The sequence below is a fragment of the Palaemon carinicauda genome, chromosome 37, assembly GCF_036898095.1.
Source record: "Palaemon carinicauda isolate YSFRI2023 chromosome 37, ASM3689809v2, whole genome shotgun sequence".
In the NCBI taxonomy this organism is placed as follows: domain Eukaryota; kingdom Metazoa; phylum Arthropoda; class Malacostraca; order Decapoda; family Palaemonidae; genus Palaemon; species Palaemon carinicauda.
In genome coordinates, this window is record NC_090761.1 from 38946777 (window position 1) to 38960779 (window position 14003).

Sequence of the window (14003 nt, forward strand, 5' to 3'; positions counted from 1 at the left end):
ATTTCCAATTACACGAGGCCTTTCATCGACCAAATTCTCGCATAATTCGGGACCCTACTGTATGTCTGTACCATCCGGCAGTTTAAAACAAAGTGGCTACTCAGTGTGCTGGCAAAAGGGGGGGGGGGGGGGGGGGGGGGGGGAGGAAGCTTCCCAGTCACCCACCAGTAATTACCAACACCTCTTTATTAATTATAAGAGCCGATTTCCGCTATGGTGATAACACACTCTTATTAAGGGACGAAAGTTTATATTCATGTAAGAACAAACAGATGATCTTAAGGTGATATACGGAAAACATGTTCAGTATAATGCCCAATGGAAGAATTAAGGAATGGCTGCTTCTAATGACTGAGATATAAATTACCCCACTTTGAACTATACCTTTCTGATGTTCATTAATAGTCGCTACTTAAATCTAGCAAGGTCCAGTACATATCATAAAGGCACTTATAATATAAGATGGTGTGAGTTTGTGTATGAGCAATGACAATTTTCTGTAATCTGTACATACATGTATTTACATTATCTTTTACATTCAAGAGAAAAAATAATTGAGAATTTAAAGGATGTAAAATTGCTTTAAACTAATAATACTGTCCACATGGTTACTTTACAGGTTCTTTAACATCTAACGATATGGACCATTTTAATATCAATTCATCACTGGACCCAATACTTAACGCCAGATTCCAATGTTTTTGACTCTTGGTTTTGTCTTGCTATATGAGGATTATATTGTGAATTGTATTTCTGTTGGTATGTAGTAGTATTTGAAACTTGTGTTTCAACTGCTTCTGGCTTCTGACCAGCAAGAAGCTTTTCAGCACGCCGCCTTTCCTCAGCTTCCCTTTTCAATCTTTCAGCTCTGAGAACTTCTAGTTTTTTCTCTTTTTCTCGCTGCTTCTCTTCCCAATTACTGTCACTGGATGACTCACTAGAGCTCTCACTACTATCACTATAACTTCTACTTCTGACCTTTCCCCTTTGCTTTTTATAACTTCCATAATCACTGCTATCACTATTACAGTCACGTTTACGCTTTCTGCTGTATTCGTCTCGGCTTCTTTTCCTTTTCTTACATTTCTTATGACCAGATTTCTCTTCACTGTCACTTTCTTTATTTCCTTTCTCTTTCCTGCTGGTGCTTATTCTATATTTCCTTTTACTATATTTTGGGTTCCCTCCATGTTTCTCCTTTTGTTTTTCATCACTCTTGTATTTCCTTTTTTTATGTCTGTGTTCTTTTTTTCTATGCTTCTTGTGTTTTTTATCAGTTTTTACCTTATTAAAAATACACTTTGCTTCTTTTCCTTCCTTAATTATACTACCATTAACTGGAACAACTGTTTCACAATTTTGTTTGTCTACAACTTTTGCACTATTTACGCAAGCTGTTTTTTTCACAGGTTTTAATCCTGTGTACTTGATAATATCATTGATAGGATCTAGCCTCAACTTACTCTTCAATCCCACTTCTTCACTCCTTGATTCACCATCACTGTCGCTTATTCTTCCGATACTATGCAATTCATACCACGCTTTTCCCCCTTTTGCCTCGAGAGAATCCTGCCCTAAGTAAGTTAGGTATCCGATACTCTTCTCATATTTCTCCTGTTCCGCTTTCTTTTCTGCTTCATGTTCTTTGTTGGTGCCACTAATTTGTTTCCCGTCCTCTACATCTTTGAAAAAGTTAATGTTACCTTCAGCTGTAAATATGTTGGCACTATCTGATGACTCAGGCTGCTTGCTGTTATCTGGATGTTCCTGAACGATCTGTTCACATTCCGTTCCATCTGCTGAACGAGCCTTTGCTCTTAGATATGCTGTTCTGGCTTCTTGTTCCTACAAAAACACAAAATATTACAGGTAATTATGATGATTAACATCTTCCAGTATTGAAATAATTCTTCCATAGGGTTCAAAATTTATCATACACATGGGGGAGCTGACAGATCATGCCTATGCTAGTCTGCAAAGAATCTCTTCTATCTAAAATAACAAATTTGGAAGTCATTTGTATTTTTCCTAACGATACAAACCATACGCTATTCATAGGGATATTAATTTTGGCGAAGCTGGAAGACGAGCCATAAGACTTTTAGCGAGGGTTAACCACCTACCCGCTAGTTAGTGGGGGGGGGGGGGGGGTAGTATAGTCTGCTACCCCACTCATACACACATCTGGGCTGAGTAACCACTTTTGCTTGCAGTTACGACTTCTAGGGGGATAGGTGCTGGCAGGCCAATCTGTACAAATATCTACATGTTTGTATCATCAGGAAAAATACAAATTACTTCCAAATTTGTCATTTGTTCCAAAACTAATACAAACCATAAGGAGATGAATTACCCCTTAGGAGGGTGGAAGTCTGCACCAACTGGCTTCTTGGCATTGACCGTAGGCTTCTCCATATGTGCTCCACACATATTTAGTGGAAACCCTACACCTCGCTAAACACCGTGCTACGCACGGCCAGCGACCTACGCAAGCTGTGTGCTTGTGATACTACCAATGTGACGGTCTACTGTAGGTAAAAGTTCTCAGAGTTGTAGAAATCTTCCAAGGGTACCATAGGCATTACTCAATCGCCCCTCGTTACTGGTGTGGGGATGCAACAAGTATTATTCCAATAATAGTTTACATAATGAAAAGTTTTACCTGCAGATAGTTGAGGCCAGCTTTGCATAGGACCCTGGGTGCTCATTCCCCAAGAAAGGGGAATACGAAAGAAAGGGCCGGTCATTCTTACGCATTTATCCCCGACTAATTCCGGGTAACCTTTGCCCTCAACCATCTGCTACTTGTCTGTCAAGGAGCTTAAGTTGTTAAAACCACTTCTGCATCCACCACAAGATCAATGGAGAGCGTCTCCATGTTCCTGTGGGTCACGTCTTGCAGGTAGTAGGTGGTGAAGGTCATCTGACACCTCTACACCCCTGGTTGGGATACCTGCGTCACAGAGTAGTTTATTTTCAACTCTAGGGATGTTGCTGCCATGCCCCCTAATGTCATGAGCTCTGGGTCGTCATGTTGGAGGAGGGTCAGGATTCATTGCCAGGTCAATAACCCTGCAAATCCAAGAAGAGATGGTGTTCTTCATGACCCTCCTCTTGACCTTCACTGTGCTGAAGAAGAGTGCGGAAACTTGAGGGCGAGCTACTAATGTTCTTTTGAGGTAACACCTCAAACCCCTTACTGGGAATAGTAACAGTTGATTTGGATCATCGCTTACAATCAGAAGAGTCCCAATCCAGAAGGGCCCAAATCTAGGATTCACTACTCCGGGATTTTGAGTGTTAGCTATAAACCCAAGGACGAAGTTGAAAATTACTTTTCCCCATCCCCTTGAATGGGCGATGTCATTGGAAAGATCATGCAGTTCACTAACGCTTTTGGCCAAAGCCAAGGCAAGTAGGAACACCGTCTTTAAAGTTAGGTGGCGATCTGTTGCCTGGTGTAATGGTTCGTAGGGAGGACCTTTCAGAGACCGAAGGACGCAAACCAGGCTCCATGGAGAAGGTCTTAACATCCGACTGGGGGCAGGTAAGCTCGTAGCTTCGTATGAAGAAGTTCCAAAGATGAAGAAATATCGCCTCCTTTCACTTTAAAGGCAAGGCTCAAGGCTGAGGGGTAGCCTTTCACTACCAAAACCTAGAGGAGCATTTCTTCCTGAATGTGCTATTATTGGAATAGTGGCATTGAAGGGCAAGACACCCCTTTCACGACACCAACCACAGAAGACAGTCCACTTAGCCTGGTAGACTAAAGCTGAAGATCGCCGGAGGTGCCAAGGTGCCTTCTCACAACTTGTCGCGAAAATTTTCTCTGAGTGAGGTGCTGGATAGTCTCCAGGCGGGAAGTCATAACAAAGCTACGGCTTTATGGAGGATGTTCGTGTGTGGCTGACTGAGTAGATCGTGTTGTGGAAGGAGTTCTCTCGGAAGTTCTGTCAGGAGTTGCAAAACATCAGACCATTATTGGAATGCATTTTGCCAGAAAGCCTGGGGATCTGGGACTGGGGAGCAGTAAAGTGGGAGGCTGAAGTTCAGAGATGTCGCGAACAAGTCCTTAGTTAGGGAACCCCACAAAGTGAGGACTTTGTTGGCTACTAGATGATTCAAAGACCACTTGGAGCTAACTATCTGAGTTGCTCTGCTCAGATTATCAGCGAGCACATTCCTCTTGCCCAGAATGAAGCAGGCTGATAGAGACACCGAGTTTTCTTCTCCTAATCTCAGTATCTTTACTGCTACATGGCATAGGAGCTGAGAAAAGGTACCGTCTTGTTTGTTTATGTAAGCCACTACTGTGGGGTTGTCGCTCATCAACACTACGGAGTAACTTTCCAGGAACTGCTGGAACTGTAAGAAGGCTACCCTTATCTCTAAGAGATTTAAGTGCTGGTACCCTCCGGACTTGAACCAGAGGCCAAAGGCTGTGTGGTGCAGCATATGGATCCCCAAACCTTTTTTTGATGCATCTAAATAGAACATCATGTCCGGGGGAGAACAAGAAGGCATACACACCTGCGGAGGTTCTCATTTGCCGCCAACCACTTGAGGTCCGTCTGCTACTCTGGTTCTATGGGGACTAGAATGTCCGGAGAATCACTGGTCTGACTCCAACTGGAATTCAGCCACCATTGAAGAGATTTGATGATTTCCTCCATCGCTCAGCAGCCCTCTCTATCTCCTCTTGGATGAAGAGAGAAGAACCCTCGAGGGTGGTTCCTCAACCGGGAGACTTCCACCTTCAGCACCTGCTTGTGGAGTTTCCCGATGACTGTATCCCTTTTCTTGAGTATAGCATTTGCCCACAAGTTGACAACATGGTGCGACTTGAGCTCAAAAGTTCGGGTACCCGACAACAGAGAAGACTCCAAAATCTTCCTGGCAGACTCCCTCGAGAGTGTGTGGGAGCGGACCATGAAGCCCAAGGATCCTAGCCATAGATCAAGCCACGAAGCAGCCTGCATGGCGTACTTCGTGCCCCTCTCTATGTTCAGGAGCTCAACTGCCCAGAGGGAGGCCCTCAGAGAGGCGAGGGTTTAAGTCGGGAGACCCTTCGTTACAGACTCTACCGAGGGGTCGAGGGACACGATGGAGTGAGGTTCCCCTTCGATCTCACAATACTTCCTTTGTAGGACATAAGGAAGTGGAAGAGACCGGGAGGAGGAACCTGTCCTCAAGGAACAAGAAGTTCCAGCTATCCGGGAGATAGCTTTACTTTTGGTGGCCGTCAAACCCTTGGACCATGGCAAAGCGGCATGGGACCTGAAAGGCTTCTGGGTCTCCAATATTTCATCGAGAACCATATCCTTACCCTCCTGGGTGGTGGAACCAGGAGTAGAAAGCCTATTATTAGGCCTCATGAAAGCAAGGACCTGCCTAAAGGGGTTCTCCAACTAACGTGTCTCTTGCTCAGAGTAGTAGTTCGGACTAGCCACCTTTGGAAGATTCTCATCATCGGTATCCAAGGGGTCGTCCCCCTCCAGGCTCACTTCCAGAGTCTGGGGTAGGTCAGGGACGTCAACCATATCGCTAGAGGGACCCGCCACAGGGGACCTTCTCTGTGACTCAGCCATACGAGCTTCCCTTGCTGCAGGATTCTTGGGTTTCGTCTTGGTGTCCTTCGACTCCCTACGCACAGAACGTTCCTCCGCGGTCTTAGGAGGGGAAACTTGCGAGGTTTTCAAGGCCCCAACAAAGCTTTGGCTGTAGGAGCTGAAGGCCCCTCCTCAGGGGGAGGTAAGGAAATCGGACACTGGTCCGGAGGCACTACCTCAATCACTTGAGGATTGAAGGGATGGATGGTTATCTTCCTGGGCGAGCCTATGTCACTACTCGTCCTAGGACGGATGATGTCATCGAGAGGTGGAATTACGCCTCTCGTCCTTCTTTCCTGCCTCTTACTCATGGTTTTCCTTGCCTTCAACCAGGTAAAGGGTATGATGGCCAAGTAAGAGTCAGAAGATCGAGGACCTTCGGCACGCGATCGGGATCGAGGTGATCTGCGAGACTTGTCCGACGTTGATCTCCATCTAGGATCTAGACTCCCAACGGACGAACTCGACGAGGATTTCGTAGGAATCCTAGGGGTCACTTTGACTGGAGCAGTCAGAGGTTGTGGCAGTGGAGGAGCCACATCTAAAGACTTCTGAAGGGTGGTGATAAAGTTCTGCCCCTCTAGGTAAGCCCTGGTTTAATAGAAGAACTTCCCTTGGGTGGAACACTAGAAGGAGCCTCAGTCAACGCAGGGGAGAGTCCCTGTGGCAGAGGAACACGTTCCTTTAGTGGATGAGAAAGACAGTGCAGACAAATAGGAACGTTTGTGAACCTATTAGGCGGCTCCTTGAAACCCTCTGGAAAGGGTGTCGGCCTGACGCTGGAAGTGGTAGAAGCTGAAGGCCGAGGTGAAGATGTTGGTACCTCACTTGCCCGCGGTTCCGACACATCTGCTCGTGAATTGCTCATGGAAATCGTTGACTTGCTTGCGAATTCATGAGATTCGCACGTAAAATCATGAGTTTCACGTGTCAACGGACGCGATTCACGAGCAGAAGTACTTGCAACTGGAGCACTAGGAGCCACACAAGAAGAGGAAGGTTTAACGCAGAGAAGCACCTACATTGGACGAAGTTGGCAGAGGAGGCCTCCGAATAGGAACAACCCTTACCGTTGGAGAACGCGTCACAGTGGGACGCGTTTCCAAGCGTTGCATAGGCGAACGCTTTGCTAATACTCCCCCGGCGGTGAAAGGCACTGGGGGTTTAGCCAGACGCCTGACTGAAGAATGGTCATTCTCATGATCAGGTTTGGTCCGAGGTTGTTTGGAAGAAGGCCGGGTTGAGGGGCTACGCGCTGATGGACTGCGCGAACGCCTACCTCTAACTCTAGACAATGAATGTCCTACCTTGATCGCTAATGCGCAGTTCGTGATCGTGAACATACTGTTCGTAAACAGGAGGGTCTAGCTCTCGTTCAAGAACGTTGTGAGTGCCTTCCTCACGAACATGAGCGTCAGCCTTGTAAACATGAATGTCATTCTCGTGAACGGCACCCTCATGAACGTCAATGCCGCCCTCGTGAACGAAAGCGTCATCCTCGCGAGCACGAGCACCATTCTTGTGATCTAAATCTTAGAGATCTAGAACGCAAGCGTCTGGATCTAGGTCTAGACTGTGCTCATGATTGTGCACAGAGTGATCTCGATACTTCTCCGTGTGAAGAGGAATGCTTCCAAGGAGAGCGTTGAGACCAGAGGTCTTGTGAGTGTGAAGCTCTAGACCGTGAACACCTTCCAGATCGTGATGACCTACGATCCATCAGATTTTCCGATCGTCACAAAAGGCAATAAGGGGAAGAGTGTTCAGAAGGGCGAGGCGATGACGATGCTTGTCCTTTCCCACTGCTGGTGGTAGGAGGGCTGGTCCCCGGAAGATCGGCACCTGCAACTTGCAGGTTCCTGTAAGGAGAAACAAATGGTTGAGAGTTTATAGGATGACGAGGTCCCAGGATGGCAAGAGGGTTCATTGTCAGCAGGAGAGCATTGGAGAGGCAAACGTGAGCGATCACCTCATCCGCACATGGAAGGTCCAGGAGAAGGTAAAAGATGGACTTCACACAGTTCTAGAGCGTGAGATGTTGACGGCTCTGGAGAAGGGTCCTAGCGCTACACTGAAGGAGACGCAGAAGTTCCTCCTTCGAAGGTAGTCCCAAAATCCCTAAGGTCGGCCACAACTGCAGAAGAACTGAAAGGGAGAAAGGCTCCTTGGCAGCCAGAGGTGAAGTTGCTCCTCTAGGGGAAGCAACGACCATCCCAGTGCCGTGGGGTTGCCAAGGAGTTAGTCAGTCTGCGCTCCTACTTGATCGTCCCTCGGAAGAGGGCAAGCGAGAAGGAGGTTTTGAAAGAGATTTGGAGATGTGAGACGAAGAAGATTGCGCTTTCCTCGCCCTGTCCAAATTTCTCCTGTTGGGAGTTAGACAACTCCTTGCACTCTGCGCAGGGCAAACTCTGCTCCCAGCGATGCCCTCTGCACAAAGGACACAGAGAGTGTGGATCAGTCTCAACAAAGACATGAAGGTACCACACACAACACCCTCACACCCTAGACAGGTTCGCATGAAGGCGATGGAAGAGAAAACCCGCACACCTGAAAAGAAAATGAATATCAAAAAGTCCAATGACAGTCTGGGGAGAGAGAGGGCACGTCCAATCTCTACCGAGCCAAAAGAAAAAAGTGACGTACCTCACTGCTGTGAGAGTATATATAGAGGAGTCTGGGTATCCCCCCTCCACCCTACCTACTCAAGCGGGTAGGCAGGGTTGCCACCGAGCACTTTAAGTCTAATGGCTACCTTCCAGCTTCACCAAAAGATAATCCAAATAGATAATGGAAGGTTTGTTAGTATGGGAACAAACTCACTTCGGAAATTCTACGATTAATATTTGATCGATTTTAATGTGATGATCAAAATATTGGGCCACCAAAAATTAAATACCAATGTCACATCCAACTGTAAATTTCAGTACTTTTCAATATATCAAGATTGGATAACAACTGCACTATTTGAAAAGCTTGCTATAGAACAAACATGACAAATTCGTAGATAATTTGTATTTTTCCTAACGATACAAACCTAGCTATTTACATGGGGTAATTACTTCGGCGCAGCCGATGACGAGCCATAAAGTTTTAACGAGGGTTTCCTACCCCACCGCTAGTTAGCGGGGGTAGCTTGCTACCCCTCCACCCTCACACACACCGGTGATTCGGCCACTTTACTTAGAGGTAGGACTTATCTTGGGGGACAGGGCTGGCGGGCACATAACTGTAAATAGCTAGGTTTGTATCGTTAGGAAAAATACAAATTATCTACGAATTTGTCATTTGTTCCTTAACTGAATACAAACCACACTATTTACATGGGGTGACTCAACCCTTAGGAAGGGAGGTAAGTCCCCTGCCATACTGGCTTTGGCTTGCCCGGGGTCCCCGAACCTGAGTTCAAAAAGCAACTCCAGGATCGGGGACCCTGCACCTCGCAAGCAGTCAAGGACTACTGCGGCCTACGTAAGCTGTGTGTGAAGGTGAGCAGTGACACGTCCTAGGAAGTTGACCTGGAGTCCTTAATAAGGAAATCTAGGGTAGGACAACCCAATACCACCTCGTCAGGGTATGGGGACATGACAGTATCATAAGCTAATACTAGGAACACAAGGAAGCATGGCTTACCTGCAGAGGTTCGAGGTCAGCTGTGCAAAGAACCAGGATGCTGTTTTTCTCCAAGGGAGGAGAGGATGAAGAAAAGAAAAGGGCCAGACAGATCTTTTTATTCACACAGACTAAAACTGGGTAACAATGCCCTCAACCCTCTGCTACTTGTCCAATTAGGAGCCTGAGGTTAGACCAGCTGTTGTGCAGCCACCACAGGGCCGATAGAAAACGTATCGAGCCTCCTGTGGGTCACGTCTTGCAGATAGTGGGTCATGAAGGTAGTCTGACGCTTCCAGACCCCGGCTTGCAGGACCTGCATCACAGAAAAGTTCTTCTTGAAGGCCAGGGACGCAGCTACGCCCCTGACATCATGCGCCTTAGGGCGTCGTGACGGGGGAGGGTCAGAACTCAAGGCCAGGTGGATTACCTTACGGATCCAGGCCGAGATGGTGTTTTTGGTGACCCTCTTCTTCATTGGCCCGGTGCTAACAAACAAGGCTCGCACCTGGGGCCGAACTGCAGCTGTTCTCTTCAGATACAACCTCAGACTCCTAACTGGGCACAGTAGGAGATGATGTGGGTCATTTGTTACGGAACGAAAACTCGAGACCTGGAAAGAGTCGAACCTAGGGTCCTGCACTCCTGGGTTCTGAGTTTTGACAACAAACTCAGGAAGGCTTTGTGGAGATTGGTGTCTATGATCATACCTAGATAAACCAGTCTCTGAGAAGGCTGCAGAGAAGACTTTTCGAGGTTCACCATGATCCCCAGATCCCGGCAAACCTCGAGGAGCTTGTCTCGGTGGTGGAGAAGGGATACCTCCGAGTCTCCCAGGACCAGCCAGTCGTCCAGGTAACGAAGGAGACGGATGCCGGTCCTGTGTGCCCACAAAGAGATGATGGTGAAGACTCTGGTGAACACCTGAGGTGCTGTGGAGAGACTGAAACACAACACCTTGAACTGGTAGATCTTGTGATCTAGGCAAAATCTTAGGTACTTCCTTGAAGACGGATGGATCGGGATCCTTCAGATCCAGAGTGCACATGAAATCTCGCGGTCTCACTGCAAGCCCTACCGTGTCTGCTGTCTCCATGCTGAACGGCGTCTGTTTGACAAACCCGTTCAGTGTCGAGAGATTGATGACTGGTCTCCAGCCTCCAGACGCCTTTTTCACAAGAAAGAGTCGACTGTAGAAGCCTGGGGACCCGTCCACGACCTCCTGGAGCGCGTTCTTCTCCAACATGGTCTGGACTTCGGCCCAAAGGGCCTGCCCTTTTGCCGATCCCATGGCAAGAGAGCTCAGTGACACTGGATCTGCTGTCAGGGGAGGTAGAGATGCCGTGAACGGAACGCGATACCCTTGAGAGATCACAGAGATCGTCCAGGTATCCGCCCCAAGTTGCTGCCACCTTGCTGCGCAACTCTGAAGGCATCCCCCCACTGGTGGACATGCAGGGGGATTGCCACCCCTAGCGTTTCCGGCCTCGGCCGGTACCTCTAGGGTTCCTGCTTCCCTTGGAGGACTTCTTGCCCCTTCTGCCCCTGGCAAGAAAGGGCTTAGACACCTTGGGCTTCGCTGTAGCGGTTATCTTCTTCGTGTCCTTGGCAGGGCGGGGCTGCTGTACTGCCGGGGGCTTGTAGGGCCTTGATGTCAGGGCTCTATGGATGAGGGAATCCTGATTGGACTGCCTCCACCTTTCGGCAGTACGCTCCACGTCCTTAGGCTCGAACAGACTCTTGCTGAGGACAGAAGTGTGTCTGAGCCTACTTGCCTCGGCGCTGGGGACCTTCTGATGAAACCTCTCAGCCACTGCGTCCCGACGCTTGAGGATCGTGTTGGCCCACAAGCTGGTAACCTGGTGGGACAGGAACTCGATGGTCCGAGTGCCCGAGAGGAGGAAGGTCTCCAGCGCTTTCCTGGTGCTTTCCTTGGACAGATCCTCGGATCGCACCAGAATGCCCAGAGAACCCAGCCAGATGTCTAGCCATGAAGCGGCCTGCATGGCGCACTTAATGACCTTCTCCTGACTCTGGATCTCAGTGGCCGAGAAGGACACGTGCCGGTTGGAGAGTCTCTCAAGAGAGACCCCACCTATGAGGACTTCCACGGAGTGGTGCAGGGGAAGACTCAGAGAACGCTCCTCAAGGATCTCAAAATACCTCCTCTGACAGACTCGAGGAGGAGGGAGGAGCTTATACCCGGCACTCGACCTGCTTGAGGAGGCAAGCTAAGTGAATTGTCCCTTGATCTTCTCTCTGGCACTCTTCATCCCTTGAGACCAGGGCAAAGCTGCACTGGCCCTGGAGGGCTTATGAGTGCCAAAGATACGATCCAGGACTGTGTCCTGCCCATCACGAGGAGGGACCTCAGGATCTGGGATCCCGTTTACACTCCTCATGAGGGACAGAACTTGCCAGAATGCATGTTCCGATTCCTGACGCTCGCCTCCCGATGGACTTGCAGCGAAGTCTCCAGACCCCAAGGGCTCTTCCTGGGGGGACACGTGGGTATCCTCGACTGCCCTAGGCTGCTCCTGTCTGATCCTGGCCGACGATTTAGGAATAGTCTTAGATTCCCTCCTGGGAAGGATACAGGACTCCAAAAGCGAAGGTGGTAGGTCCTTCTCCACCTCAAGACGAGGAGACCTCTCGGGAGGGGGATGAACTTCTTCCATTGGTGCGATGGGGAAGACATCCTCTCCGACCGACTCCCCTGAGGAGGGGTATTCCTCCTCAGCAGGGGAGGGCGAGAAGGTCTGAGGAGGAGTAGGAACGTCGATTAAGGATCTGCGAGGAGATAGCCTAGGTCTCGGAGGAAGATCCACGGGAGAGACTCCTCTCTTCCTCTTCAGGGGGGAGGAAACTGCCACTGGTTCACGACCCGAGTCAGAAGCGACTGGCTTAATAGCCCGCACAAGAACTCTGAGGAGGGTATCAAACCACGGCTGTTGACTGACAGCGGCGCTGGCAGACATTTCCTCTGGAGGGAAGGGGACTGATGGATCCCTAGGAGGAGTTAACAAGCGAGGGTTTGCCTTCTGGGCTGAAAAAGAAGAATCCCTAGACCTTTCCGGGGAGCGCCCCCCTTCTGGCGAGCGCCCCCCTTCTGGCGAGCGCGCTGGTCTGTGCTTACGAAGGGGGGAGCGCGACAAGGAAGAATCCGCCTGCTGGCGGTCTCGCAGGGGCTCGTGAACCGGGCCCAGCACAGGGTCGCGCGCGTTAGAGTTACGCGAAGCTGGAAAATCACGAGCGCGAACCAAATCGCGCGCGCACCAGCGTGGGCAGGCGATGCTGGAAAATCGCGCGCGCGCGCACCCACATGGGCAGGGGCGGGCGCAAGGTGATGGCGCGCAGATGGATCAATGGTGCGGTCATGCCTTGGAGAGCGGGCCGGAATAAGGCCGCGAGAGCGGGTTGATGAAGGTGTCAGTGTACGACGATCAGGAACTGCCCGAACGCGCAGCGACCTGGTGAGACCCGGAAAGGTGCGATATGACAGGGGCGCCTGTGCGCGTGTCTAGGAGAACTCGCCGCGAAGGCGATAGGACTATAGCAGAATCCCGAGAGACCTGTGGGCGACGGTCGGGACGGATCGCCCTATTCTCCTGCGAGGTCGTTAACCGCGCTGGCGATTGTTGGCGCGTATCCGGAACAGGCTGTTTCCGAGGTCGCGGGTTGCGAACGGCATGAGGAATGCCCACAGTTGCCTTAAACACAGGCACAGGGCACGTAGCTGGAACTGGGCGCGACAGATGAGCGTCGCGCGCGATATTGTCGGCAGGAGACTCGCGCGATTCCAGAGGAGGCTGTGAGCGCCTGTGCGCTAACTTAGCCATCTCCAGAGCCACGTGTTGAGTCGGCGCGCCACGCGATCGCGTTGGGGAATGCGCGGGAGCTGGAACAATAACTGCGCGTGAATGCGCATCGCGAACCCCCTTTACAGCGCGGGATGGAGAGCGCGGGATGGAGAGCGCGTGAGCGCTGAGGATGAAATCGCGCGTTCATTAGCGACCTTCCCCTGTAGGGAGCGACGAGTCCGCAGGAACCTGTGGGCGCCTGTGCGATGACTCTGGAACCTTTTGGACCGCGCGTGAAGTGACATGAACCGGGGGCGATCGTGCGTCGCGCTTTCCCCCTATAGGGCGCGACGAGTCCACAGGAACCTGTGGGCGCCTGTGCGCCAACTCCGAAACTTGTTGGACCGCGCGCGGTGGCACAGGAACAGGGGTTGAACGCGCGCTGCATTTCTCCCCCATAGGGCGCGGCGAGTCCATAGGAACCTGTGGGCGCCTGTGCGCCGACTCAGGTACCTTTGGAATCGCGCGCGGTGTAACAGGAACTGGGGGGCGCGGCAGTGTTGGTAAAGGTGGGCGCGTGGGCGCCTTTGAGCGCTTGCGCGCTGCATCAGGAACAGTTGTCGATGGGCGTGGGCACGCAGGGGAACCCTGGCGCGGAACAGGATCAGAGGCGCGAACGCCTCTATTTCCGCTTACTTGACGATTGTTCGGCGGCCGCACCCCGTTTGACCATGTCAAACAGGGCTTCCTTGGAGGGCGAACCCTGTAGCCCCAAGGAAGCCCAAAGCTGAAAAAGATCCTCGTTAGAAATAACTACCTCCTCCGAGGGGGGAGGGGCAGCCGCCTCGCTATGGTAGGCAGCGGCCTCTCCCTTACCACGGGATCGGTCAACAATATCAACATTAAGGTCTACGCTACTGTTCGCTGGCCTCTCGGAAGAGGCCGCCCGAGCGGGAGCTTCGGAGGAGGAATGAGCGGCGGGAGA

At 50.5% G+C, this 14003-nt stretch overlaps 1 protein-coding gene across 2 annotated transcripts in view; it reads right to left on the reverse strand.

The window, feature by feature from the left end:
* Positions 1 to 255: 255 nt before the first annotated feature.
* LOC137629588 (leukocyte receptor cluster member 1) overlaps positions 256 to 14003 on the reverse strand; it is a 45129-nt gene continuing 31381 nt past the window's right edge. For both annotated transcript variants that reach the window (XM_068361045.1, XM_068361046.1), the window contains exon 4: positions 256 to 1845. In XM_068361045.1, the coding sequence (XP_068217146.1) occupies positions 664 to 1845 (1182 nt within the window). In that variant the 3' untranslated portion in view covers positions 256 to 663. The remainder of the gene's footprint in view (positions 1846 to 14003) is intronic.